This window comes from Lepisosteus platostomus, chromosome 18 (genome assembly GCF_059453375.1).
Source record: "Lepisosteus platostomus isolate fLepPlt1 chromosome 18, fLepPlt1.hap1, whole genome shotgun sequence".
Classification (NCBI taxonomy): domain Eukaryota; kingdom Metazoa; phylum Chordata; class Actinopteri; order Semionotiformes; family Lepisosteidae; genus Lepisosteus; species Lepisosteus platostomus.
Window position 1 is genome coordinate 16955349 of NC_142628.1, and position 27364 is coordinate 16982712.

The 27364-nt window shown below is 59.3% G+C and overlaps 1 protein-coding gene across 40 annotated transcripts in view; it reads right to left on the reverse strand.

Annotated features, from left to right (window-relative positions):
- myrf (myelin regulatory factor) overlaps nt 1–27364 on the reverse strand; it is a 73129-nt gene that overhangs the window by 7328 nt on the left and 38437 nt on the right. For 38 of the 40 annotated variants that reach the window (XR_015928126.1, XR_015928110.1, XR_015928105.1 and 35 more), the window contains 16 exons: nt 16234–16429; nt 16058–16134; nt 13786–13896; nt 12691–12781; nt 11667–11867; nt 11100–11208; nt 9943–10052; nt 9702–9862; nt 8484–8556; nt 5452–5534; nt 5300–5368; nt 5024–5107; nt 3931–4001; nt 2355–2471; nt 2053–2256; nt 1880–1973 (listed from right to left, as the gene is read on the reverse strand). Coding sequence is in view for 6 of the 40 variants with exons in the window: in XM_088611338.1 (XP_088467464.1) it covers nt 1880–1973; nt 2053–2256; nt 2355–2471; nt 3931–4001; nt 5024–5107; nt 5300–5368; nt 5452–5534; nt 8484–8556; nt 9702–9862; nt 9943–10052; nt 11100–11208; nt 11667–11867; nt 12691–12781; nt 13786–13896; nt 16058–16134; nt 16234–16429 (1851 nt within the window). In the remaining 34 variants the exon portion in view is untranslated. Of the gene's footprint in view, nt 1–1879; nt 1974–2052; nt 2257–2354; nt 2472–3930; nt 4005–5023; nt 5108–5299; nt 5369–5451; nt 5535–8483; nt 8557–9701; nt 9863–9942; nt 10053–11099; nt 11209–11666; nt 11868–12690; nt 12782–13785; nt 13897–16057; nt 16135–16233; nt 16430–27364 lie in introns of all 40 variants that reach the window. The other 2 variants (XM_088611340.1, XM_088611339.1) reach the window with 2 other exon arrangements.

A 27364-nucleotide genomic window follows, 5' to 3' on the forward strand; every position in this document is an offset into this window, starting at 1 on the left:
GCACAGTCCTACACAGAGCACTACAGCACAGTCCAGTCCAGCACAGAGCACTACAGCACAGTACAGTATAGCACAGTCCAGCACAGAGCACTACAGCACAGTACAGTATAGCACAGTCCTGCACTGCGCATACAGCACAGTACAGTATAGCATAGTTCTGCACAGAGCATTAAAGCACAGTACAGTCCTGCACAGCGCACTACAGCACAGTACAGTATAGCACAGTATAACTCTGTACAACACACTGCACTACCATATAGTACACTACACTCTAGTACACTGAAGTATAATAATAATAATTAATTAATTAATTAATAATTGCTTACACTTATCTAGGGCTTTTCTGGACACTCCACTCAAAGCGCTTTACAAGTAATGGGGATCCCCTCCACCACCACCAGTGTGCAGCCCCACCTGGATGATGTGACGGCAGCCATAGTGCGCCAGAACGCTCCCCACACACCAGCTCTCGGTGGGGAGGAGAGCAGAGTGATGAAGCCAGTTCATAGATGGGGATTATTAGGAGGCCATGATTGATAAAGGCCACTGGGAAATTTGGCCAGGACGCCAGGGTTACACCCCTACTCTTTTTTGAGAAACGCCCTGGGATTGTTAATGACCACAGAGAGTCAGGACCTCGGACCTCGGTTTTACGTCTCATCAGAAGGACGGCGCCTGTTTACACTATAGTGTCCCCGCCAGTTCAGAGAGGGGGATTATTATTAGGAGGCCATGACTGGTAAAGACCAGGGGGAATGTGACCAGGACACCGGATTTACACCCTGGGATTTTTAATGACCACAGAGAGTCAGGACCTCGGTTTTACATCTCAACCGAAGGACGAGATACAGTATAGTGTCCTATACTGGGGCATTAGGACCCACACAGACCGCAGGGTGAGCGCCCCCTGCTGGCCCCACTAACACCTCTTCCAGCAGCAGCCTCAGCTTTCCCAGGAGTCTCCCATCCAGGTACTGGCCAGGCTCACACCTGCTGGGCTTCAGTAGGTTGCTAGTTGTGCGTTGCAGAGTGATATGGCTGCTGGCTATTGTGCAGTATAGCTCTGTAGAACACACTGCACTACTGTATAGAACACTACACTCTAGTAAACTACAGTATAGTACAGTATAGCTCTGCACAACACACTGCACTTCTGTATAGTACACTACACTCTAGTACACTGCAGTATAGCACAGTACAGCTCTGCACACCACACTGCACTACTGTATAGTACACTACACTCTAGTACACTGCAGTATAGCACAGTACAGCTCTGCACACCACACTGCACTATTGTATAGTACACTACACTCTAGTACACTGCAGTATAGCACAGTACAGCTCTGCACACCACACTGCACTACTGTATAGTACACTACACTCTAGTACACTGCAGTATAGTGCCAGTATAGCTCTGTAGAACACACTACACTACTGTATAGTACACTACACTCTAGTACACTGCAGTATAGCACAGTACAGCTCTGCACACCACACTGCACTACTGTATAGTACACTACACTCTAGTACACTGCAGTATAGCACAGTACAGCTCTGCACACCACACTGCACTACTGTATAGTACACTACACTCTAGTACACTGCAGTATAGCACAGTACAGCTCTGCACACCACACTGCACTACTGTATAGTACACTACACTCTAGTACACTGCAGTATAGTGCCAGTATAGCTCTGCACAACACACTGCACTTCTGTATAGTACACTACACTCTAGTACACTGCAGTATAGTGCCAGTATAGCTCTGTACAACACACTGCACTACTGTATAGTACACTACACTCTAGTACACTGCAGTATAGTGCCAGTATAGCTCTGCACACCAGTCCAGTGACTCCAGTGGCTCACAGCACTGACCTGCAGCTCTCGGGGAGGGGGCAGTGCTGCGCTGTGATTGGCTGGTTGGTCTCCAGGATGCGCAGGGAGGTGAGAGAGGGGGCGGAGCCCGGAGCTGCGGAGAGTCGGAGAGAGGGTCAGTCCCGGGTCCGAGAGAGACAGACAGACACGACACGGGCGGGTGAGCCCCTCACCGCGGGCGTCCGCGCGGCGCTGGCGCCGGGGCAGCCGCTTGCCCTCGGTGATGCCCAGCTCGGAGGGCCTCTTGGCCTTGGCGAGGGCGTGGGTGGGGGCCGGGGTGTGGCCGAGGCGGTTCCTGTAGCGACTGTCCTTCTCCTGCTGCCGCGACTTGCCCTTCTTGTGGGTGCTCCCCGGGGTGGGGGCGGGGCTGCTGGCGTCTGCAGGCAGACGGAGAGCAGAGAGGGAGAATCACCTCACCGCGGCCGAGCAGGAGGGCATTAACAAGCCCGTTAGCTCAAGTGGACGGTCTCCTTGCCTGTGCCGAACTGGCTGGGGCTCGGGGACCTGCTTGTTGCCGATTGGTTGGTCATCAGGGAAGTGGGTGAACAGCAGGCTCCTTGATTGGACAGCGTAGGGGAGGGCGGGACAGCAGCTGGAGACAGAGAACACAAGGGTGTCTACGGTCACAGTCGTCATCCCTCCTCTCCTCCACTCTAGAGGGTGTGGTGGCTCTGTGGCTCAGGACCTGCGCCTGTGGCTGGAAGGTTGCCGGTTCAAATCCCACGGCTGGCAGAGGAATCCTACTCTGTTGGGCCCTTGAGCAAGGCCCTGAACCCCAACTGCTCCAGGGGTCCTGTATCAATGGCTGACCCTGCGCTCTGACCCCCAGCTTCTCTCCCTGTCTGTGTGTCTCATGGAGAGCAAGCTGGGGTCTGTGAAAAGACACATTCCTCATACAAGAAATTGTATAGGGCTAATAAAGTGATCTTATTTACCTTTTCTATATTGATTTTAGTTTTAGTACTTGTGTGACCTGTGTCTCGTCCCTTTCTTGTTATTGAAGCCCAGTGTCTCCGCAGTTCCGGGCTGAGCACTGGAGGACAGACGTCTGTCGGCCCTCCTGACCCGGCTCCGGAGAGGCCCGAGGGCAGAGGCCTTGTCCCCGGGCATCCTGACCTCCGAGCCACGTCTTTATCTCCGTGCTCCTGGTCCTAATTCCCTGTTCCCTGGTTTGAATCCTCTGTGTCTTGGATGGATCTCCCGGCTCTTGGATCAAGGACTGCGGCCCCCCCACCCCCCCACCGGATCACTCCGTTCACCCCGTCTTTCAACCCCACCTGACCCGACTGCTGTCCTTCTCCAGACTCTCCCAGGTGAAACTGTCATGCCTAGGGTCTTCCCAGTACACTTCATGGGAGTCTGACCCGGCTGAGTGTAGCAGAGTGGACAGTGAAGCATGGTAAACAGTGTAATACAGTGTACAGTGTGTAGTGTGTCTATAAAGAAGTACAGTGTACAGTGTTTGTTTACAAAGTGTAGTACTGTAGGCCACATAGTACAGTGTACCGTGTGTCTGTACAGTGTAGTACAGTGTACAGTGTGAGACTAGGGTAGTACAGTAGTATATTGTACAGTGTATCTGTACAGCGCAGTACAGCGAACACTGTATAGTGTGTCTATACAGGGTAGTACACTGTACAGTGTGCATCTGTAGAGTGCAGTACAGTGTTTGTCTTTACAGTGTAGTACTGTATAGAACATAATACAGTGTACAGTGCATCTATGCAGAGTGTGTATGTGTAGTGTGTCTATACAGGATAGTACAGTGTACAGTGTAGTTCGATGTACAGAGTGTCTCTATACAGAGTAGTACTGTGTCCACTGTGCGTATACAGTGTAGTGCAGATACAATGAAGTACAGTGAACAGGGTGTGTATACAGTGTAGCGCAGTACAGTGCACAGGATGTGTATACAGTGTAGTGTAGTACAGTGTCCAGTGTAGTGCAGGTACAGTGTAGTACAGTGTACAGTGTGTGTATACAGTGTGTGCAGTGTTCAGTGTTGTACAGTGTAGTGCAGTGCGCACCGTGTGTGTATTTTAGGGAGTCACCTCGTGGGGGGAGGGTGGTGGTTCCGGGGGAGAAGGTGGACTGGCGGGACGATCCGGATGCTGACCCAGGCCTGCTGGACACAGACAGGGGATAACAAAGACAGACAGAGAGACAGGGAGACACACAGAGAGACAGGGAGACACACAGACACACCTGGTCACTGTGTAGTGACCCCACCCTCTGAGACACAACCCACCCACAGGAACAGTGAGCCTGTCTCTCAATAATAATAATACAGTGTGTGATCTCCTGTCACAGCCTGAGGAACAGACAGTGAGCCTGTCTCTCAATAATAATAATACAGTGTGTGATCTCCTGTCCCAGCCTGAGGAACAGTGAGCCTGTCTCTCAATAATAATAATACAGTGTGTGATCTCCTGTCCCAGCCTGAGGAAGAGACAGTGAGCCTGTCTCTCAATAATAATAATAATACAGTGTGTGATCTCCTGTCCCAGCCTGAGGAACAGTGAGCCTGTCTCTCAATAATAATAATACAGTGTGTGATCTCCTGTCACAGCCTGAGGAACAGTGAGCCTGTCTCTCAATAATAATAATACAGTGTGTGATCTCCTGTCCCAGCCTGAGGAACAGTGAGTCTGTCTCTCAACAATAATAATACAGTGTGTGATCTCCTGTCCCAGCCTGAGGAACAGTGAGCCTGTCTCTCAGTAATAATAATACAGTGTGTGATCTCCTGTCCCAGCCTGAGGAACAGACAGTGAGCCTGTCTCTCAATAATAATAATACAGTGTGTGATCTCCTGTTCCAGCCTGAGGAACAGACAGTGAGCCTGTCTCTCAATAATAATAATAATACAGTGTGTGATCTCCTGTCCCAGCCTGAGGAACAGTGAGCCTGTCTCTCAATAATAATAATACAGTGTGTGATCTCCTGTCACAGCCTGAGGAACAGTGAGCCTGTCTCTCAATAATAATAATACAGTGTGTGATCTCCTGTCCCAGCCTGAGGAACAGACAGTGAGCCTGTCTCTCAATAATAATAATACAGTGTGTGATCTCCTGTCCCAGCCTGAGGAACAAAGCTGGAGCCTCTCTAACAGTAAGAGCTGTCATGATGAGGGAGAGAACGTACCACCGACACACAGGCAGACAGGAGGGGACAGTCACAGTCAGGAACGGCGTCCAGGACACGGTGAGAACGCAAAGAGACACAGAACTGCGAGGGAGGGAGAGAGAGGAGGACAGGGAGAGAGAGAGAAAGGAGGACAGGGAGGGAGAGAGAGGAGGAAGAGGACAGGGAGAGAGGGTGAGAGGGTGAGAGAGGAAGAGGACAGGGAGGGAGAGAGAGAACTTGTGAAACTGAAGGCGCTGAGGTACGAGATGGCAGCAGAATGAGACGGGTCCTTACCCATCAGTCTCTACAATCTCTCCACGGCTGTGCAGGGTCAGCACGTACAGGGTGGACATGGAGATCACGCTGTGGAGAGAGGGAGGGTCAGCACAGGGGCAATGGGGAGGCCACACAGCAGGGCACACGGAGGACAGGCAGTGCTCAGTCACCTGAAAGCCATGACGATGACCAGGGCGATGATGGTGCCCTGCAGGAGCCGCTGGCTGAAGCAGGTCTGGTCCACAGAGGGGCTCTGTGGACACACAAGGCTCACTGAGAGAGGAGCCTGGCTACACCCGCCCACACACGGCCAACACACGGCCCGCACACTGCCAACACAGTGAGTCCACGCCTGTTCACACACAGCCTGCTGGCACACAGTGAGTCCACACCTGCTCACACCTGCTCACACCTGTTCGCACCTGTTCGCACCTGTTCGCACAAAACCTGCTGGCACACGATGAGATCACACCTGTTCAACTGCTCACACACAGCCTGCTGGCACACAGTGAGTCCACACCTGCTCACACACAGTGAGTCCACACCTGCTCACACACAGCCTGCTCACACACAGTGAGTCCACACCTGCTCACACACAGGGAGTCCACACCTGCTCACACACAGTGAGTCCACACCTGCTCACACACAGTGGGTCCACACCTGCTGGCACACAGTGAGTCCACACCTGCTCACACACAGTGAGTCCACACCTGCTGGCACACAGGGAGTCCACACCTGCTCACACACAGGGAGTCCACACCTGCTCACACACAGTGAGTCCACACCTGCTCACACACAGTGAGTCCACACCTGCTCACACACAGCCTGCTCACACACAGGGAGTCCACACCTGCTCACACACAGGGAGTCCACACCTGCTCACACACAGTGAGTCCACACCTGCTCACACACAGTGAGTCCACACCTGCTCACACACAGTGAGTCCACACCTGCTCACACACAGCCTGCTGGCACACAGTGAGTCCACACCTGCTCACACACAGCCTGCTGGCACACAGTGAGTCCACACCTGCTGGCACACAGTGAGTCCACACCTGCTCACACCTGTTCGCACCTGTTCGCACCTGTTCGCACAAAACCTGCTGGCACACGATGAGATCACACCTGTTCAACTGCTCACACACAGCCTGCTGGCACAAAGTGGGTCCACACCTGCTCACACACAGTGAGTCCACACCTGCTCACACACAGTGAGTCCACACCTGCTCACACACAGCCTGCTGGCACACAGTGAGTCCACACCTGCTCACACACAGGGAGTCCACACCTGCTCACACACAGTGAGTCCACACCTGCTCACACACAGTGGGTCCACACCTGCTGGCACACAGTGAGTCCACACCTGCTCGCACACAGTGAGTCCACACCTGCTCACACACAGGGAGTCCACACCTGCTCACACACAGTGAGTCCACACCTGCTCACACACAGTGAGTCCACACCTGCTCACACACAGCCTGCTCACACACAGGGAGTCCACACCTGCTCACACACAGGGAGTCCACACCTGCTCACACACAGTGAGTCCACACCTGCTCACACACAGCCTGCTGGCACACAGTGAGTCCACACCTGCTCACACACAGCCTGCTGGCACACAGTGAGTCCACACCTGCTGGCACACAGTGAGTCCACACCTGCTCACACCTGTTCGCACCTGCTCACACCTGTTCGCACCTGTTCGCACCTGTTCGCACAAAACCTGCTGGCACACGATGAGATCACACCTGTTCAACTGCTCACACACAGCCTGCTGGCACAAAGTGGGTCCACACCTGCTCACACACAGTGAGTCCACACCTGCTCACACACAGTGAGTCCACACCTGCTCACACACAGTGAGTCCACACCTGCTCACACACAGCCTGCTCACACACAGGGAGTCCACACCTGCTCACACACAGTGAGTCCACACCTGCTCACACACAGGGAGTCCACACCTGCTCACACACAGTGAGTCCACACCTGCTCACACACAGGGAGTCCACACCTGCTCACACACAGGGAGTCCACACCTGCTCACACACAGTGAGTCCACACCTGCTCACACACAGCCTGCTGGCACACAGTGAGTCCACACCTGCTCACACACAGGAAGTCCACACCTGCTCACACACAGTGAGTCCACACCTGCTCACACACAGCCTGCTGGCACACAGTGAGTCCACACCTGCTCACACACAGGGAGTCCACACCTGCTCACACACAGGGAGTCCACACCTGCTCACACACAGCCTGCTGGCACACAGTGAGTCCACACCTGCTCACACACAGCCTGCTGGCACACAGTGAGTCCACACCTGCTGGCACAAAGTGGGTCCACACCTGCTCATACACAGTGAGTCCACACCTGCTCACACACAGCCTGCTGGCACACAGTGAGTCCACACCTGCTCACACCTGCTCACACCTGTTCGCACCTGTTCGCACAAAACCTGCTGGCACACGATGAGATCACACCTGTTCAACTGCTCACACACAGCCTGCTGGCACAAAGTGAGTCCACACCTGTTCACACTCAGCCTGCTGGCACAAAGTGGGTCCACACCTGCTCATACACAGTGAGTCCACACCTGCTCACACACAGCCTGCTGGCACACAGTGAGTCCACACCTGCTCACACACAGTGAGTCCACACCTGCTCACACACAGGGAGTCCACACCTGCTCACACACAGGGAGTCCACACCTGCTCACACACAGGGAGTCCACACCTGCTCACACACAGCGAGTCCACACCTGCTCAGACACAGGGAGTCCACACCTGCTCACACACAGCCTACTGGCACACAGGGAGTCCACACCTGCTCACACACAGGGAGTCCACACCTGCTCACACACAGTGAGTCCACACCTGCTCACACACAGGGAGTCCACACCTGCTCACACACAGGGAGTCCACACCTGCTCACACATAGCCTGCTGGCACACAGTGAGTCCACACCTGCTCACACACAGGGAGTCCACACCTGCTCACACACAGGGAGTCCACACCTGCTCATACACAGTGAGTCCACACCTGCTCACACACAGGGAGTCCACACCTGCTCACACACAGCCTGCTGGCACACAGTGAGTCCACACCTGCTCACACACAGCCTGCTGGCACACAGTGAGTCCACACCTGCTCACACACAGGGAGTCCACACCTGCTCACACACAGTGAGTCCACACTGACCTACCTTGACTCCTGATTTAACAGGCCTTTTCCTCTGCAGCCCACTTCCTGCTCGGCTGAATTGACTTCCTGCTTGGCTGCAAGAGAAGGGAGTGTTCCATCACTGCAACACAGTCATCCTCCTCCCAGAGAGATCAATCTCTCGCTCTGCTGCCCCTACTGCCCCGGACATCCTCAGGCCACTGTCCAGTCCCCCAGTCACCGTCCACTCTCTCACCTGACTGTCCAGTCCCCCGGTCACCGTCCACTCTCTCACCTGACTGTCCAGTCTCCCGGTCACCGTCCACTCTCTCACCTGACTGTCCAGTCTCCCGGTCACCGTCCACTCTCTCACCTGACTGTCCACCCACTCATGGTGCTCTACAGGCTGTCCAGTCTCACTGGTCAGTGTCCAGTCCCTCACCTCACTGTGCCCCTGCTCATGGTGCTCTTCAGGCTGTCCAGTCTCACTGGTCAGTGTCCAGTCCCTCACCTCACTGTGCCCCTGCTCATGGTGCTCTTCAGGCTGTCCAGTCTCACTGGTCAGTGTCCAGTCCCTCACCTCGCTGTGCCCCTGCTCATGGTGCTCTTCAGGCTGTCCAGTCTCACTGGTCAGTGTCCAGTCCCTCACCTCGCTGTGCCCCTGCTCATGGTGCTCTTCAGGCTGTCCAGTCTCACTGGTCAGTGTCCAGTCCCTCACCTCACTGTGCCCCTGCTCATGGTGCTCTTCAGGCTGTCCAGTCTCACTGGTCAGTGTCCAGTCCCTCACCTCACTGTGCCCCTGCTCATGGTGCTCTACAGGCTGTCCAATCTCACTGGTCAGTGTCCAGTCTCACTGGTCAGTGTCCAGTCCCTCACCTCACTGTGCCCCTGCTCATGGTGCTCTTCAGCCTGTCCAGTCTCACTGGTCAGTGTCCAGTCCCTCACCTCACTGTGCCCCTGCTCATGGTGCTCTTCAGGCTGTCCAGTCTCACTGGTCAGTGTCCAGTCTCACTGGTCAGTGTCCAGTCCCTCACCTCACTGTGCCCCTGCTCATGGTGCTCTTCAGCCTGTCCAGTCTCACTGGTCAGTGTCCAGTCCCTCACCTCACTGTGCCCCTGCTCATGGTGCTCTTCAGGCTGTCCAGTCTCACTGGTCAGTGTCCAGTCTCACTGGTCAGTGTCCAGTCCCTCACCTCACTGTGCCCCTGCTCATGGTGCTCTTCAGGCTGTCCAGTCTCACTGGTCAGTGTCCAGTCCCTCACCTCGCTGTGCCCCTGCTCATGGTGCTCTTCAGGCTGTCCAGTCTCCTCAGCTTGGCCAGCTTGTGGCTCCAGCGCTCCAGCTCATCGATCCGGGTCTCCAGGTTGTCCGTGAGCTTGCAGAGCTCCTTCACAGCTCCCACGTTCTCCATGAAGATGCGCTCCTGCAGAGAGGGCGAGAGCGGGCCGGTCAGCGCGCGCCGGCGGCGGGGGGCCGCCTGGGGCCAGCGGGGGGCGCTCTCACCTTGTTCACCACCAGCAGGTTCTGGATGGTCTCTCCGTTGGCGCAGACCACATCGCCCCCCTCCCTCACGGCCTCGGGCAGGATCTCCTGCACCTCCTGTGCGATCACCCCTGCGGAGCCAGGACACACGCCGGATCAGAACCACACTGGCCCGGACACCTGGTCTCCTGGGCACCTGGCCATCTGGACACCTGGTCATCCGGTCAGTGTGGAGGTGGCACATGGTCTCTCTTCAGACTCTGAGAAACGCTGTGTGTCTTTCTGGTGTACAGTGACTCAACACTGCCCTGAGAAATCCTGTGTCTGGAATTACCTGTCTCAGGTGTGGGGTTACCTGTGATGGGGCTACAGTACCTCTCTCAGGTGTGGGGTTACCTGTGATGGGGTTACCTCTCTCAGGTGTGGGGTTACCTGTGATGGGGCTACCTGTCTCAGGTGTGGGGTTACCTGTGATGGGGCTACAGTACCTCTCTCAGGTGTGGGGTTACCTGTGATGGGGCTACCTGTCTCAGGTGTGGGGTTACCTGTGATGGGGCTACAGTACCTCTCTCAGGTGTGGGGTTACCTGTGATGGGGCTACCTGTCTCAGGTGTGGGGCTACCTGTGATGGGGCTACAGTACCTCTCTCAGGTGTGGGGTTACCTGTGATGGGGTAACCTCTCTCAGGTGTGGGGTTACCTGTGATGGGGTTACCTCTCTCAGGTGTGGGGTTACCTCTCTCAGGTGTGGGGTTACCTGTGATGGGGTTACCTCTCTCAGGTGTGGGGTTACCTGTGATGGGGTTACCTCTCTCAGGTGTGGGGTTACCTGTGATGGGGCTACCTGTCTCAGGTGTGGGGTTACCTGTGATGGGGCTACCTCTCTCAGGTGTGGGGTTACCTCTCTCAGGTGTGGGGTTACCTGTGATGGGGCTACCTCTCTCAGGTGTGGGGTTACCTGTGATGGGGCTACCTGTCTCAGGTGTGGGGTTACCTGTGATGGGGCTACCTGTCTCAGGTGTGGGGTTACCTGTGATGGGGCTACCTGTCTCAGGTGTGGGGTTACCTGTGATGGGGCTACAGTACCTCTCTCAGGTGTGGGGTTACCTGTGATGGGGCTACCTGTCTCAGGTGTGGGTTTAACTGTGATGGAGTTGCCTGCCGCAGGTTTGGGGGTACCTGTCTCTGCACTGGTCTCGATTCCCACAGTAGCGGCGAATTCAGGTTTGTACTGATACTGAACCAGTCGCATCTGAGAGATCCGCTTCAAATTGTCAGTGGTGTCCACCTGAGGAGAGAGAGGGAGAATATTCACTGTGTCCATCAGACAGTGTGTCCACCTGAGGGAGAGAATATTCACTGTGTCCATCAGTGTGTCCATCTGAGAGAGAGAGAGAATATTCACTGTGTCCATCAGTTTGTCCACCTGAGTTAGAGAGAGAATATTCACTGTGTCCATCAGTGTGTCCATCTGAGAGAGAGAATATTCACTGTGTCCATCAGTGTGTCCATCTGAGAGAGAGAGAATATTCACTGTGTCCATCAGTGTGTCCACCTGAGTTAGAGAGAGAATATTCACTGTCCATCAGACAGTGTGTCCACCTGAGAGAGAGAATATTCACTGTGTCCATCAGTGTGTCCACCTGAGAGAGAGAATATTCACTGTGTCCATCAGACAGTGTGTCCACCTGAGAGAGAGAGAGAATATTCACTGTGTCCATCAGACTGTGTGTCCATCAGTCTCACCTCCTGCACGTTCTCCTTGGCGCGGATGTCAGAGGGGTGCACCAGGGACCCCATGACCTTCAGGTTACCATGGACGACCAGCGCCTCGTCCGGCCGGTCGGTGTTGATGCCCACACGGCCGTGGTGGAACACCGAGTCCGGGAGCTGTCCGCGCTGCCACAGCACCTCGCTGTCACTCTCAAACTGACCCGGGTTCGAGGCCTGGGAGAGCGGTAGGGTGGAGGGAAGGCAGAGGAGGAGGAGCAGAGACAGACCTTCAGCTGATGGGCAGAGACAGAGACACACAGCGGCAGGGAGACACACAGGGGCAGGGAGAGACACAGGGGCCACTAGAGACACACAGGGGCAGGGAGAGACAGAGGGGCAGGGAGAGACACAGGGGCCACTAGAGACACACAGGGGCCACTAGAGACACACAGGGGCCGGTAGAGACACACAGGGGCAGGGAGAGACACACAGGGGCAGGGAGAGACACAGGGGCCGGTAGAGACACACAGGGGCAGGGAGACACACACACGGGCAGGGAGACACACACACGGGCAGGGAGACACACACAGGGGCCGGTAGAGACACACAGGGGCAGGGAGACACACAGGGGCATGGAGACACACACAGGGGCAGGCAGAGACACACAGGGGCAGGCAGAGACACACAGGGGCAGGGAGAGACACAGGGGCCGGTAGAGACACACAGGGGCCGGTAGAGACACACAGGGGCAGGGAGACACACAGGGGCAGGGAGACACACACAGGGGCAGGCAGAGACACACAGGGGCTGGCAGAGACACAGGGGCCGGTAGAGACACACAGGGGCCGGTAGAGACACACAGGGCCCGGTAGAGACACACAGGGGCAGGGAGACACACAGGGGCTGGCAGAGACACACAGGGGCAGGCAGAGACACACAGGGGCAGGCAGAGACACACAGGGGCAGGGAGACACACAGGGGCCAGTAGAGACACACAGGGGCCGGTAGAGACACACAGGGGCTGGCAGAGAGAGACACAGGGGTTACCAACAGTTACCCTGACGATGATCCTCTCCGAGACTTGGGCTGCCACAGTGAAGCTCTGATTGCGACTCTGAGCCTGGAGAGCCACGACCAGCATGAAGTACCTGCAAGAGCAAGACATTCTGTCACACGCACTGGGCTGGGCAGTGTGTATGACCTGTTATTACCTCTGATCGGGAAAGGACATTGTGTATTACCCTGTTATTACCTCTAGTCAAGAAAGGGCAGTGTGTATGACCCTGTTATTACCTCTAGTCAAGAAAGGGCAGTGTGTATGACCCTGTTATTACCTCTAGTCAAGAAAGGGCAGTGTGTATGACCCTGTTAATACCCCTGATCAGGAAAGGGGTGTGTATTACCCTGTTATTACCTCTGGTAAGGGCTTGACAGTATGTATTAATGTGTTATTATGTCCAGTCAGGGCTGGACAGTATGTATTAATGTGTTATTATGTCCAGTCAGGGCTGGGCAGTGTGTATTTCTGTGTTCTTACCTCTGGTCAGGGCTGGGCAGTGTGTATTTCTGTGTTCTTACCTCTGGTCAGGGCTGGGCAGTGTGTATTTCTGTGTTCTTACCTCTGGTCAGGGCTGGGCAGTGTGTATTTCTGTGTTATGATCTCTGGTCAGGGCTGGGCAGTGTGTATTTCTGTGTTCTTACCTCTGGTCAGGGCTGGGCAGTGTGTATTTCTGTGTTATGATCTCCGGTCAGGGCTTGGCAGTGTGTATTTCTGTGTTATGATCTCCGGTCAGGGCTGGGCAGTGTGTATTTCTGTGTTATGATCTCCGGTCAGGGCTGGGCAGTGTGTATTTCTGTGTTATGATCTCCGGTCAGGGCTGGGCAGTGTGTATTTCTGTGTTATGATCTCCGGTCAGGGCTGGGCAGTGTGTATTTCTGTGTTATGATCTCCGGTCAGGGCTGGGCAGTGTGTATTTCTGTGTTATGATCTCCGGTCAGGGCTGGGCAGTGTGTAGTTCTGTGTTATGATCTCCGGTCAGGGCTGGGCAGTGTGTAGTTCTGTGTTATGATCTCTGGTCAGGGCTGGGCAGTGTGTATTTCTGTGTTCTTACCTCTGGTCAGAGCTGGGCAGTGTGTATTTCTGTGTTCTTACCTCTGGTCAGGGTTGGGTTTTCCTTTCTTCCTCATGTTATTGGCTGTCGTCTCACTGAAGTGCAGTCGCCCGACTGTCACCTTGGTCACCTGCTCCGGGGGGACTGACACCCTGGAAAACACTTATCACTGTGACTCTGGCTTTGTCCCCCCTCTGTGTCACTGTCTCTCAATGTCCTCGTCTGCCTCACTCTCCCTCACTGTCCTCCCTCTGCCTCACTCTCCCTCACTGTCCTCGTCTGCCTCACTCTCTCTCACTGTCCCCCCTCTGCGTCACTCTCTCTCACTGTCCCCCCTCTGCCTCACTCTCTCACTGTCCCCCCTCTACCTCACTCTCTCTCACTGTCCCCCCTCTGCCTCACTCTCTCACTGTCCCCCCTCTACCTCACTCTCTCTCACTGTCCCCCCTCTGCCTCACTCTCTCACTGTCCCCCCTCTACCTCACTCTCTCTCACTGTCTCCCCTCTGCCTCACTCTCTCTCACTGTCCTCCCTCTGCCTCACTCTCCCTCACTGTCCCCCCTCTGCCTCACTCTCTCTCACTGTCCCCCCTCTGCCTCACTCCCTCACTGTCCCCACTCTGCCTCACTCTCCCTTACTGTCCTCCCTCTGCCTCACTGTCCTCGTCTGCCTCACTCTCCCTCACTGTCCCCCCTCTGCCTCACTCTCTCACTGTCCCCCCTCTACCTCACTCTCTCTCACTGTCCCCCCTCTGCCTCACTCTCTCTCACTGTCCTCCCTCTGCCTCACTCTCCCTCACTGTCCCCCCTCTGCCTCACTCTCCCTCACTGTCCCCCCTCTGCGTCACTCTCTCTCACTGTCCCCCCTCTGCCTCACTCTCTCACTGTCCCCCCTCTACCTCACTCTCCCTCACTGTCCTCGTCTGCCTCACTCTCCCTCACTGTCCCCCCTCTGCCTCACTCTCCCTCACTGTCCTCGTCTGCCTCACTCCCTCACTGTCCCCCCTCTGCCTCACTCTCTCTCACTGTCCCCCCTCTGCCTCACTCCCTCACTGTCCCCACTCTGCCTCACTCTCCCTCACTGTCCTCGTCTGCCTCACTCTCCCTCACTGTCCCCCCTCTGCCCCACTCTCCCTCACTGTCCTCGTCTGCCTCACTCTCCCTCACTGTCCCCCCTCTGCGTCACTCTCTCTCACTGTCCCCCCTCTACCTCACTCTCTCTCACTGTCCCCCCTCTGCCTCACTCCCTCACTGTCCCCACTCTGCCTCACTCTCCCTCACTGTCCTCCCTCTGCCTCCCTCTCCCTCACTGTCCCCACTCTGCCTCACTCTCCCTCACTGTCCCCCCTCTGCGTCACTCTCTCTCACTGTCCCCCCTCTGCCTCACTCCCTCACTGTCCCCACTCTGCCTCACTCTCCCTTACTGTCCTCCCTCTGCCTCACTGTCCTCGTCTGCCTCACTCTCCCTCACTGTCCCCCCTCTGCGTCACTCTCCCTCACTGTCCCCCCTCTGCCTCACTCTCCCTCACTGTCCCCCCTCTGCCTCCCTCTCCCTCACTGTCCCCCCTCTGCGTCACTCTCCCTCACTGTCCCCCCTCTGCGTCACTCTCCCTCACTGTCCCCCCTCTGCGTCACTCTCCCTCACTGTCCCCCCTCTGCGTCACTCTCCCTCACTGTCCCCCCTCTGCGTCACTCTCCCTCACTGTCCCCCCTCTGCCTCACTCTCTCTCACTGTCCCCCCTCTGCCTCACTCTCCCTCACTGTCCCCCCTCTGCCTCACTCTCTCTCACTGTCCCCCCTCTGCCTCACTCTCCCTCACTGTTCCCCCTCTGCCTCACTCTCCCTCACTGTCCCCCATCTGCCTCGGGAGACTGCTGGTTGCTGAAAGAAGCCTTAGCATCAGCTTTCACAACACAGCTGGGTGGCTTGTTCCACGCCCCCACCACCTCGAGTGTAAAGAATTGCCCTCAGTTCTAATTTTTACATGCATTTCCACACAGTTTCCACCCACGTGCTCTGGCTCACTGTGGACTGTGGAGAAGTGCTGAGGTTTGAGTCTTTCAGCGACGCTGAGGATTTTAAACACTTGAGTCAGCTCCCCTTGTCGTCATCTCTGTAACGAGCTTTGTCCTTCTGGCCCCTCAGCGCCAGACAGGCATTTGAGCCCGGAGACGACTCTGACGCAAGTTCTCCCCCTGTTCACACGCGCTCCTCTGGGTCTCTGTCCCTGCCCTCCCTGACTGCCCCTCCGTCCTGCCCCACTCTCTCGCTCTCCTGCCCCTCTGCCCCGGGGCGCCCAGGCCCGCTCACTCACAGGACGGGCTTGAAGGGTCTCTTGCTGCGGTCTGACTGGGACTGCTCGATGTTGATACACTGGTTCATGGCTTCAAGCTGCAACACAGCGACACATGAAGTCAGTCAGCGAGTACATCGATGTGTCTGTTTGTTTTCAAGCCAGCAGGGGGCGGTGTGCCTCTATCTCCCTCTCACCTTCACTCCGTTCAGTTTGAGGTAGAAACAGTCTATTGGCTGCAGCCCTTCGCTGGTCTTGACGTATTTGGGGTCTCCCAGCATGCCGACGTACACTGTGACCTGGAAGTGGTTCTTCTTCTGGCAGACAAAGGAGTCATCGGCCACCGAGAAATTAAACCCCTTATCGGCGTCAACGCGATAGGTGGGCATGGGACTGAGAGAGAGAGAGGGGTTAATACAGACACACTGACTGGACACTCCAGTACATTAACACTGCACTGAGAGAGAGGGGTTAATACAGACACACTGACTGGACACTCCAGTACATTAACACTGCACTGAGAGAGAGGGGTTCATACAGACACACTGACTGGACACTACAGTACATTAACACTGCACTGGGAGAGAGAGGGGTTAATACAGACACACTGATTGGACACTCCAGTACATTAACACTGCACTGAGAGAGAGAGGGGTTCATACAGACACACTGACTGGACACTCCAGTACATGAACACTGCACTGAGAGAGAGGGGTTAATACAGACACACTGACTGGACACTCCAGTACATTAACACTGCACTGAGAGAGAGAGGGGTTAATACAGACACACTTACTGGACACTCCAGTACATTAACACTGCACTGAGAGAGAGAGGGGTTAATACAGACACACTGACTGGACACTCCAGTACATTAACACTGCACTGAGAGAGAGAGGGGGGTTAATACAGACACACTGACTGGACACTCCAGTACATTAACACTGCACTGAGAGAGAGAGGGGTTAATACAGACACACTGACTGGACATTCCAGTACATGAACATTGCACACAGAGAGAGAAGGGTTAATACAGACACACTGACTGGACGCTCCAGTACATTAACACTGCACTGAGAGAGGGGTTAATACAGACACACTGACTGGACACTCCAGTACATGAACACTGCACACAGAGAGAGAGGGGTTAATACACACACACACTGACTGGACACTCCAGTACATTAACACTGCACTGAGAGAGGGGTTAATACAGACACACTGACTGGACACTCCAGTACATTAACACTGCACTGAGAGAGAGAGGGGTTAATACAGACACACTGACTGGACACTCCAGTATATTAACACCGCACTGGGAGAGAGAGGGGTTAATACAGACACACTGACTGGACACTCCAGTACATTAACACTGCACTGAGAGAGAGGGGTTCATACAGACACACTGAATGGACACTCCAGTACATTAACACTGCACTGAGAGAGAGGGGTTAATACAGACACACTGACAGGACACTCCAGTACATTAACACTGCGCTGAGAGAGAGGGGTTAATACACACACACTGACTGGACACTCCAGTACATTAACACTGCACTGAGAGAGGGGTTAATACAGACACACTGACTGGACACTCCAGTACATGAACACTGCACTGAGAGAGAGGGGTTCATACAGACACACTGACTGGACACTCCAGTACATTAACACTGCACTGAGAGAGAGGGGTTCATACAGACACACTGACTGGACACTCCAGTACATGAACACTGCACTGAGAGAGAGGGGTTCATACAGACACACTGACTGGACACTCCAGTACATTAACACTGCACTGAGAGAGAGAGGGGTTAATACAGACACACTGACTGGACACTCCAGTACATTAACACTGCACTGAGAGAGAGGGGTTCATACAGACACACTGACTGGACACTACAGTACATTAACACTGCACTGAGAGAGAGGGGTTAATACAGACACACTGACTGGACACTCCAGTACATGAACACTGCACTGAGAGAGAGGGGATAATACAGACACACTGACTGGACACTCCAGTACATTAACACTGCACTGAGAGAGAGGGGTTCATACAGACACACTGACTGGACACTCCAGTACATTAACACTGCACTGAGAGAGAGGGGGGTTAATACAGACACACTGACTGGACACTCCAGTACATTAACACTGCACTGAGAGAGAGAGGGGTTAATACAGACACACTGACTGGACACTCCAGTACATTAACACTGCACTGAGAGAGAGGGGTTCATACAGACACACTGACTGGAGGAGAGAGAGAAGGACGGACAGTGAGTGTGCACCAGTACAGCTCTGTATTGCTGTGTCCACACTGTGGGTCAGCCCTGCCCCACTCCAGAGCCCACAGTGGACACTGGGGGGCGCAGACTGTGGCTCAGTCCCTCTGCCTCTCCTGACTTCACTGGCACAGGAAGATGTTTTCCACTTTCTCAGGAACGTTCCCCACCCCCTCCACCTCTCCCTCAGCCGAAACTGCAGGCCGTCTCCCACACACAGCTCACCTCTCAGGAATTCACCACCCCTCCGCGCTCCGAGGCGCTGTGCTGATGGGCTCCTGCACAGCGTCTCCTGCCGCTGCCCCTCCCCTGCTGCCCTCCCCACTCCCAGCGTCTCCTCTCCTGCTGCCCTCCCCACTCCCAGCGTCTCCTCTCCCCTGCTGCCCTCCCCACTCCCAGCGTCTCCTCTCCCCTGCTGCCCTCCCCACTCCCAGCGTCTCCTCTCCCCTGCTGCCCTCACACACCCAGCGTCTCCTCTCCCCTGCTGCCCTCCCCACTCCCAGCGTCTCCTCTCCCCTGCCCTCCCCACTCCCAGCGTCTCCTCTCCCCTGCTGCCCTCCCCACTCCCAGCGTCTCCTCTCCCCTGCTGCCCTCCCCACTCCCAGCGTCTCCTCTCTCCTGCTGCCCTCCCCACTCCCAGCGTCTCCTCTCCCCTGCTGCCCTCCCCACTCCCAGCGTCTCCTCTCTCCTGCTGCCCTCCCCACTCCCAGCGTCTCCTCTCCCCTGCTGCCCTCCCCACTCCCAGCTTCTCCTCTCTCCTGCTGCCCTCCCCACTCCCAGCGTCTCCTCTCCTGCTGCCCTCCCCACTCCCAGCGTCTCCTCTCTCCTGCTGCCCTCCCCACTCCCAGCGTCTCCTCTCCCCTGCTGCCCTCCCCACTCCCAGCGTCTCCTCTCCCCTGCTGCCCTCCCCACTCCCAGCGTCTCCTCTCCCCTGCTGCCCTCCCCACTCCCAGCTTCTCCTCTCTCCTGCTGCCCTCCCCACTCCCAGCGTCTCCTCTCCTGCTGCCCTCCCCACTCCCAGCTTCTCCTCTCTCCTGCTGCCCTCCCCACTCCCAGCGTCTCCTCTCCTGCTGCCCTCCCCACTCCCAGCGTCTCCTCTCCTGCTGCCCTCCCCACTCCCAGCGTCTCCTCTCCCCTGCTGCCCTCCCCACTCCCAGCGTCTCCTCTCCCCTGCTGCCCTCCCCACTCCCAGCGTCTCCTCTCCCCTGCTGCCCTCCCCACTCCCAGCGTCTCCTCTCCCCTGCTGCCCTCCCCACTCCCAGCGTCTCCTCTCTCCTGCTGCCCTCCCCACTCCCAGCGTCTCCTCTCTCCTGCTGCCCTCACACTCCCAGCGTCTCCTCTCCCCTGCTGCCCTCCCCACTCCCAGCTTCTCCTCTCTCCTGCTGCCCTCCCCACTCCCAGCGTCTCCTCTCCCCTGCTGCCCTCCCCACTCCCAGCTTCTCCTCTCCCCTGCTGCCCTCCCCACTCCCAGCGTCTCCTCTCCCCTGCTGCCCTCCCCACTCCCAGCGTCTCCTCTCCCCTGCTGCCCTCCCCACTCCCAGCGTCTCCTCTCTCCTGCTGCCCTCACACTCCCAGCGTCTCCTCTCTCCTGCTGCCCTCCCCACTCCCAGCTTCTCCTCTCTCCTGCTGCCCTCCCCACTCCCAGCGTCTCCTCTCCCCTGCTGCCCTCCCCACTCCCAGCTTCTCCTCTCCCCTGCTGCCCTCCCCACTCCCAGCGTCTCCTCTCCCCTGCTGCCCTCCCCACTCCCAGCTTCTCCTCTCTCCTGCCCTCCCCACTCCCAGCTTCTCCTCTCTCCTGCTGCCCTCCCCACTCCCAGCGTCTCCTCTCCCCTGCTGCCCTCCCCACTCCCAGCGTCTCCTCTCCCCTGCTGCCCTCCCCACTCCCAGCGTCTCCTCTCCCCTGCTGCCCTCCCCACTCCCAGCGTCTCCTCTCCCCTGCTGCCCTCCCCACTCCCAGCGTCTCCTCTCTCCTGCTGCCCTCCCCACTCCCAGCGTCTCCTCTCTCCTGCTGCCCTCACACTCCCAGCGTCTCCTCTCTCCTGCTGCCCTCCCCACTCCCAGCTTCTCCTCTCTCCTGCTGCCCTCCCCACTCCCAGCGTCTCCTCTCTCCTGCTGCCCTCCCCACTCCCAGCTTCTCCTCTCCCCTGCTGCCCTCTCCACTCCCAGCGTCTCCTCTCCCCTGCTGCCCTCCCCACTCCCAGCGTCTCCTCCCCTGCTGCCCTCCCCACTCCCAGCTTCTCCTCTCTCCTGCTGCCCTCTCCACTCCCAGCGTCTCCTCTCCCCTGCTGCCCTCCCCACTCCCAGCGTCTCCTCTCCCCTGCTGCCCTCCCCACTCCCAGCGTCTCCTCTCTCCTGCTGCCCTCCCCACTCCCAGCTTCTCCTCTCCTGCTGCCCTCCCCACTCCCAGCTTCTCCTCTCCCCTGCTGCCCTCCCCACTCCCAGCGTCTCCTCTCCCCTGCTGCCCTCCCCACTCCCAGCGTCTCCTCTCTCCTGCTGCCCTCCCCACTCCCAGCTTCTCCTCTCCCCTGCTGCCCTCTCCACTCCCAGCGTCTCCTCTCCCCTGCTGCCCTCCCCACTCCCAGCGTCTCCTCCCCTGCTGCCCTCCCCACTCCCAGCGTCTCCTCTCCCCTGCTGCCCTCCCCACTCCCAGCGTCTCCTCTCCTGCTGCCCTCCCCACTCCCAGCGTCTCCTCTCCTGCTGCCCTCCCCACTCCCAGCGTCTCCTCTCTCCTGCTGCCCTCCCCACTCCCAGCTTCTCCTCTGTCCTGCTGCCCTCCCCACTCCCAGCTTCTCCTCTCCCCTGCTGCCCTCCCCACTCCCAGCGTCTCCTCTCCCCTGCTGCCCTCCCCACTCCCAGCGTCTCCTCTCTCCTGCTGCCCTCCCCACTCCCAGCTTCTCCTCTCCTGCTGCCCTCCCCACTCCCAGCTTCTCCTCTCCCCTGCTGCCCTCCCCACTCCCAGCGTCTCCTCTCCCCTGCTGCACTCCCCACTCCCAGCGTCTCCTCTCTCCTGCTGCCCTCCCCACTCCCAGCTTCTCCTCTCCCCTGCTGCCCTCTCCACTCCCAGCGTCTCCTCTCCCCTGCTGCCCTCCCCACTCCCAGCGTCTCCTCCCCTGCTGCCCTCCCCACTCCCAGCGTCTCCTCTCTCCTGCTGCCCTCCCCACTCCCAGCTTCTCCTCTGTCCTGCTGCCCTCCCCACTCCCAGCGTCTCCTCTCCCCTGCTGCCCTCCCCACTCCCAGCGTCTCCTCTCTCCTGCTGCCCTCCCCACTCCCAGCTTCTCCTCTCTCCTGCTGCCCTCCCCACTCCCAGCGTCTCCTCTCCTGCTGCCCTCCCCACTCCCAGCGTCTCCTCTCCTGCTGCCCTCCCCACTCCCAGCGTCTCCTCTCTCCTGCTGCCCTCCCCACTCCCAGCTTCTCCTCTCTCCTGCTGCCCTCCCCACTCCCAGCTTCTCCTCTCTCCTGCCCTCCCCACTCCCAGCTTCTCCTCTCTCCTGCTGCCCTCCCCACTCCCAGCGTCTCCTCTCCCCTGCTGCCCTCCCCACTCCCAGCTTCTCCTCTCTCCTGCTGCCCTCCCCACTCCCAGCGTCTCCTCTCTCCTGCTGCCCTCCCCACTCCCAGCTTCTCCTCTCTCCTGCCCTCCCCACTCCCAGCTTCTCCTCTCTCCTGCTGCCCTCCCCACTCCCAGCTTCTCCTCTCTCCTGCTGCCCTCCCCACTCCCAGCTTCTCCTCTCTCCTGCTGCCCTCCCCACTCCCAGCTTCTCCTCTCTCCTGCTGCCCTCCCCACTCCCAGCGTCTCCTCTCTCCTGCCCTCCCCACTCCCAGCTTCTCCTCTCTCCTGCTGCCCTCCCCACTCCCAGCTTCTCCTCTCCTGCTGCCCTCCCCACTCCCAGCTTCTCCTCTCTCCTGCTGCCCTCCCCACTCCCAGCGTCTCCTCTCTCCTGCTGCCCTCCCCACTCCCAGCGTCTCCTCTCCTGCTGCCCTCCCCACTCCCAGCTTCTCCTCTCCTGCTGCCCTCCCCACTCCCAGCTTCTCCTCTCTCCTGCTGCCCTCCCCACTCCCAGCGTCTCCTCTCTCCTGCTGCCCTCCCCACTCCCAGCGTCTCCTCTCTCCTGCTGCCCTCCCCACTCCCAGCGTCTCCTCTCTCCTGCCCTCCCCACTCCCAGCGTCTCCTCTCCTGCTGCCCTCCCCACTCCCAGCGTCTCCTCTCTCCTGCTGCCCTCCCCACTCCCAGCTTCTCCTCTCTCCTGCCCTCCCCACTCCCAGCGTCTCCTCTCTCCTGCTGCCCTCCCCACTCCCAGCGTCTCCTCTCTCCTGCTGCCCTCCCCACTCCCAGCGTCTCCTCTCTCCTGCTGCCCTCCCCACTCCCAGCTTCTCCTCTCTCCTGCTGCCCTCCCACTCCCAGCGTCTCCTCTCCCCTGCCCTCCCCACTCCCAGCTTCTCCTCTCTCCTGCCCTCCCCACTCCCAGCTTCTCCTCTCTCCTGCTGCCCTCCCCACTCCCAGCGTCTCCTCTCCCCTGCTGCCCTCCCCACTCCCAGCGTCTCCTCTCTCCTGCTGCCCTCCCCACTCCCAGCTTCTCCTCTCTCCTGCTGCCCTCCCCACTCCCAGCGTCTCCTCTCCCCTGCTGCCCTCCCCACTCCCAGCTTCTCCTCTCTCCTGCTGCCCTCCCCACTCCCAGCTTCTCCTCTCTCCTGCTGCCCTCCCACTCCCAGCTTCTCCTCTCTCCTGCTGCCCTCCCCACTCCCAGCGTCTCCTCTCCCCTGCTGCCCTCCCCACTCCCAGCGTCTCCTCTCCCCTGCTGCCCTCCCCACTCCCAGCGTCTCCTCTCTCCTGCCCTCCCCACTCCCAGCGTCTCCTCTCTCCTGCTGCCCTCCCCACTCCCAGCGTCTCCTCTCTCCTGCCCTCCCCACTCCCAGCGTCTCCTCTCCTGCTGCCCTCCCCACTCCCAGCGTCTCCTCTCTCCTGCTGCCCTCCCCACTCCCAGCTTCTCCTCTCTCCTGCCCTCCCCACTCCCAGCGTCTCCTCTCTCCTGCTGCCCTCCCCACTCCCAGCGTCTCCTCTCTCCTGCTGCCCTCCCCACTCCCAGCGTCTCCTCTCTCCTGCTGCCCTCCCCACTCCCAGCTTCTCCTCTCTCCTGCTGCCCTCCCACTCCCAGCGTCTCCTCTCCCCTGCCCTCCCCACTCCCAGCTTCTCCTCTCTCCTGCCCTCCCCACTCCCAGCTTCTCCTCTCTCCTGCTGCCCTCCCCACTCCCAGCGTCTCCTCTCCCCTGCTGCCCTCCCCACTCCCAGCGTCTCCTCTCTCCTGCTGCCCTCCCCACTCCCAGCTTCTCCTCTCTCCTGCTGCCCTCCCCACTCCCAGCGTCTCCTCTCCCCTGCTGCCCTCCCCACTCCCAGCTTCTCCTCTCTCCTGCTGCCCTCCCCACTCCCAGCTTCTCCTCTCTCCTGCTGCCCTCCCACTCCCAGCTTCTCCTCTCTCCTGCTGCCCTCCCCACTCCCAGCGTCTCCTCTCCCCTGCTGCCCTCCCCACTCCCAGCGTCTCCTCTCCCCTGCTGCCCTCCCCACTCCCAGCGTCTCCTCTCTCCTGCCCTCCCCACTCCCAGCGTCTCCTCTCCCCTGCTGCCCTCCCCACTCCCAGCTTCTCCTCTCTCCTGCTGCCCTCACACTCCCAGCGTCTCCTCTCTCCTGCTGCCCTCCCCACTCCCAGCTTCTCCTCTCTCCTGCTGCCCTCACACTCCCAGCTTCTCCTCTCTCCTGCTGCCCTCCCCACTCCCAGCGTCTCCTCTCCCCTGCTGCCCTCCCCACTCCCAGCGTCTCCTCTCCCCTGCTGCCCTCCCCACTCCCAGCTTCTCCTCTCTCCTGCTGCCCTCCCCACTCCCAGCTTCTCCTCTCTCCTGCTGCCCTCCCCACTCCCAGCTTCTCCTCTCTCCTGCTGCCCTCCCCACTCCCAGCTTCTCCTCTCTCCTGCTGCCCTCACACTCCCAGCGTCTCCTCTCCCCTGCTGCCCTCCCCACTCCCAGCGTCTCCTCTCCTGCTGCCCTCCCCACTCCCAGCTTCTCCTCTCTCCTGCTGCCCTCCCCACTCCCAGCTTCTCCTCTCTCCTGCCCTCCCCACTCCCAGCGTCTCCTCTCTCCTGCCCTCCCCACTCCCAGCTTCTCCTCTCTCCTGCTGCCCTCCCCACTCCCAGCTTCTCCTCTCTCCTGCTGCCCTCCCCACTCCCAGCGTCTCCTCTCTCCTGCTGCCCTCCCCACTCCCAGCGTCTCCTCTCTCCTGCTGCCCTCCCCACTCCCAGCTTCTCCTCTCCTGCTGCCCTCCCACTCCCAGCTTCTCCTCTCTCCTGCTGCCCTCCCACTCCCAGCTTCTCCTCTCTCCTGCCCTCCCCACTCCCAGCTTCTCCTCTCCTGCTGCCCTCCCCACTCCCAGCGTCTCCTCTCTCCTGCTGCCCTCCCCACTCCCAGCGTCTCCTCTCTCCTGCCCTCCCCACTCCCAGCTTCTCCTCTCTCCTGCTGCCCTCCCCACTCCCAGCTTCTCCTCTCTCCTGCTGCCCTCCCCACTCCCAGCGTCTCCTCTCCCCTGCTGCCCTCCCCACTCCCAGCGTCTCCTCTCTCCTGCTGCCCTCCCCACTCCCAGCTTCTCCTCTCCCCTGCTGCCCTCCCCACTCCCAGCTTCTCCTCTCTCCTGCTGCCCTCCCCACTCCCAGCTTCTCCTCTCTCCTGCTGCCCTCCCACTCCCAGCGTCTCCTCTCCCCTGCCCTCCCCACTCCCAGCTTCTCCTCTCTCCTGCCCTCCCCACTCCCAGCTTCTCCTCTCTCCTGCTGCCCTCCCCACTCCCAGCTTCTCCTCTCCCCTGCTGCCCTCCCCACTCCCAGCTTCTCCTCTCTCCTGCTGCCCTCCCCACTCCCAGCTTCTCCTCTCTCCTGCTGCCCTCCCACTCCCAGCGTCTCCTCTCCCCTGCCCTCCCCACTCCCAGCTTCTCCTCTCTCCTGCCCTCCCCACTCCCAGCTTCTCCTCTCTCCTGCTGCCCTCCCCACTCCCAGCTTCTCCTCTCTCCTGCTGCCCTCCCCACTCCCAGCGTCTCCTCTCCCCTGCTGCCCTCCCCACTCCCAGCGTCTCCTCTCTCCTGCTGCCCTCACACTCCCAGCTTCTCCTCTCTCCTGCTGCCCTCCCACTCCCAGCGTCTCCTCTCCCCTGCCCTCCCCACTCCCAGCTTCTCCTCTCTCCTGCCCTCCCCACTCCCAGCGTCTCCTCTCTCCTGCTGCCCTCCCCACTCCCAGCTTCTCCTCTCTCCTGCTGCCCTCCCCACTCCCAGCGTCTCCTCTCTCCTGCCCTCCCCACTCCCAGCTTCTCCTCTCTCCTGCTGCCCTCCCCACTCCCAGCTTCTCCTCTCTCCTGCTGCCCTCCCCACTCCCAGCGTCTCCTCTCCCCTGCTGCCCTCCCCACTCCCAGCGTCTCCTCTCTCCTGCTGCCCTCCCCACTCCCAGCTTCTCCTCTCCTGCTGCCCTCCCCACTCCCAGCTTCTCCTCTCTCCTGCTGCCCTCACACTCCCAGCGTCTCCTCTCTCCTGCTGCCCTCCCCACTCCCAGCGTCTCCTCTCTCCTGCCCTCCCCACTCCCAGCTTCTCCTCTCTCCTGCTGCCCTCCCCACTCCCAGCTTCTCCTCTCTCCTGCTGCCCTCCCCACTCCCAGCGTCTCCTCTCCCCTGCTGCCCTCCCCACTCCCAGCGTCTCCTCTCTCCTGCTGCCCTCCCCACTCCCAGCTTCTCCTCTCTCCTGCTGCCCTCCCCACTCCCAGCTTCTCCTCTCTCCTGCTGCCCTCCCACTCCCAGCGTCTCCTCTCCCCTGCCCTCCCCACTCCCAGCTTCTCCTCTCTCCTGCCCTCCCCACTCCCAGCGTCTCCTCTCCCCTGCTGCCCTCCCCACTCCCAGCTTCTCCTCTCCTGCTGCCCTCCCCACTCCCAGCTTCTCCTCTCTCCTGCTGCCCTCCCCACTCCCAGCTTCTCCTCTCTCCTGCCCTCCCCACTCCCAGCGTCTCCTCTCTCCTGCTGCCCTCCCCACTCCCAGCGTCTCCTCTCCCCTGCTGCCCTCCCCACTCCCAGCTTCTCCTCTCCTGCTGCCCTCCCCACTCCCAGCTTCTCCTCTCTCCTGCTGCCCTCCCCACTCCCAGCTTCTCCTCTCTCCTGCCCTCCCCACTCCCAGCGTCTCCTCTCTCCTGCTGCCCTCCCCACTCCCAGCTTCTCCTCTCTCCTGCTGCCCTCCCCACTCCCAGCTTCTCCTCTCTCCTGCTGCCCTCTCCACTCCCAGCGTCTCCTCCCCTGCTGCCCTCCCCACTCCCAGCTTCTCCTCTCTCCTGCTGCCCTCCCCACTCCCAGCTTCTCCTCTCCTGCTGCCCTCCCCACTCCCAGCTTCTCCTCTGTCCTGCTGCCCTCCCCACTCCCAGCGTCTCCTCTCCCCTGCTGCCCTCCCCACTCCCAGCTTCTCCTCTCTCCTGCCCTCCCCACTCCCAGCTTCTCCTCTCTCCTGCTGCCCTCCCCACTCCCAGCGTCTCCTCTCCCCTGCCTCCCCACTCCCAGCGTCTCCTCTCCCCTGCTGCCCTCCCCACTCCCAGCGTCTCCTCTCTCCTGCCCTCCCCACTCCCAGCTTCTCCTCTCTCCTGCTGCCCTCCCCACTCCCAGCGTCTCCTCTCTCCTGCTGCCCTCCCCACTCCCAGCGTCTCCTCTCCTGCTGCCCTCCCCACTCCCAGCGTCTCCTCTCTCCTGCCCTCCCCACTCCCAGCTTCTCCTCTCTCCTGCTGCCCTCCCCACTCCCAGCTTCTCCTCTCTCCTGCTGCCCTCCCCACTCCCAGCTTCTCCTCTCTCCTGCCCTCCCCACTCCCAGCTTCTCCTCTCTCTCTGCTGTCCTATTTCCTGTCTCCCCGCTGTCCCGTGTCCTCCACCAGGGTGGCGCCCCTCTCTCCCTGTGCTGCTCCCCTGTCTCCCCCCTGCCCTGTCCTGTGTCCCCCTCTCTCCCCCCTGCCCTGTCCTGTGTCCCCCTCTCCCCCTTGTCCTGTCCTGTGTCC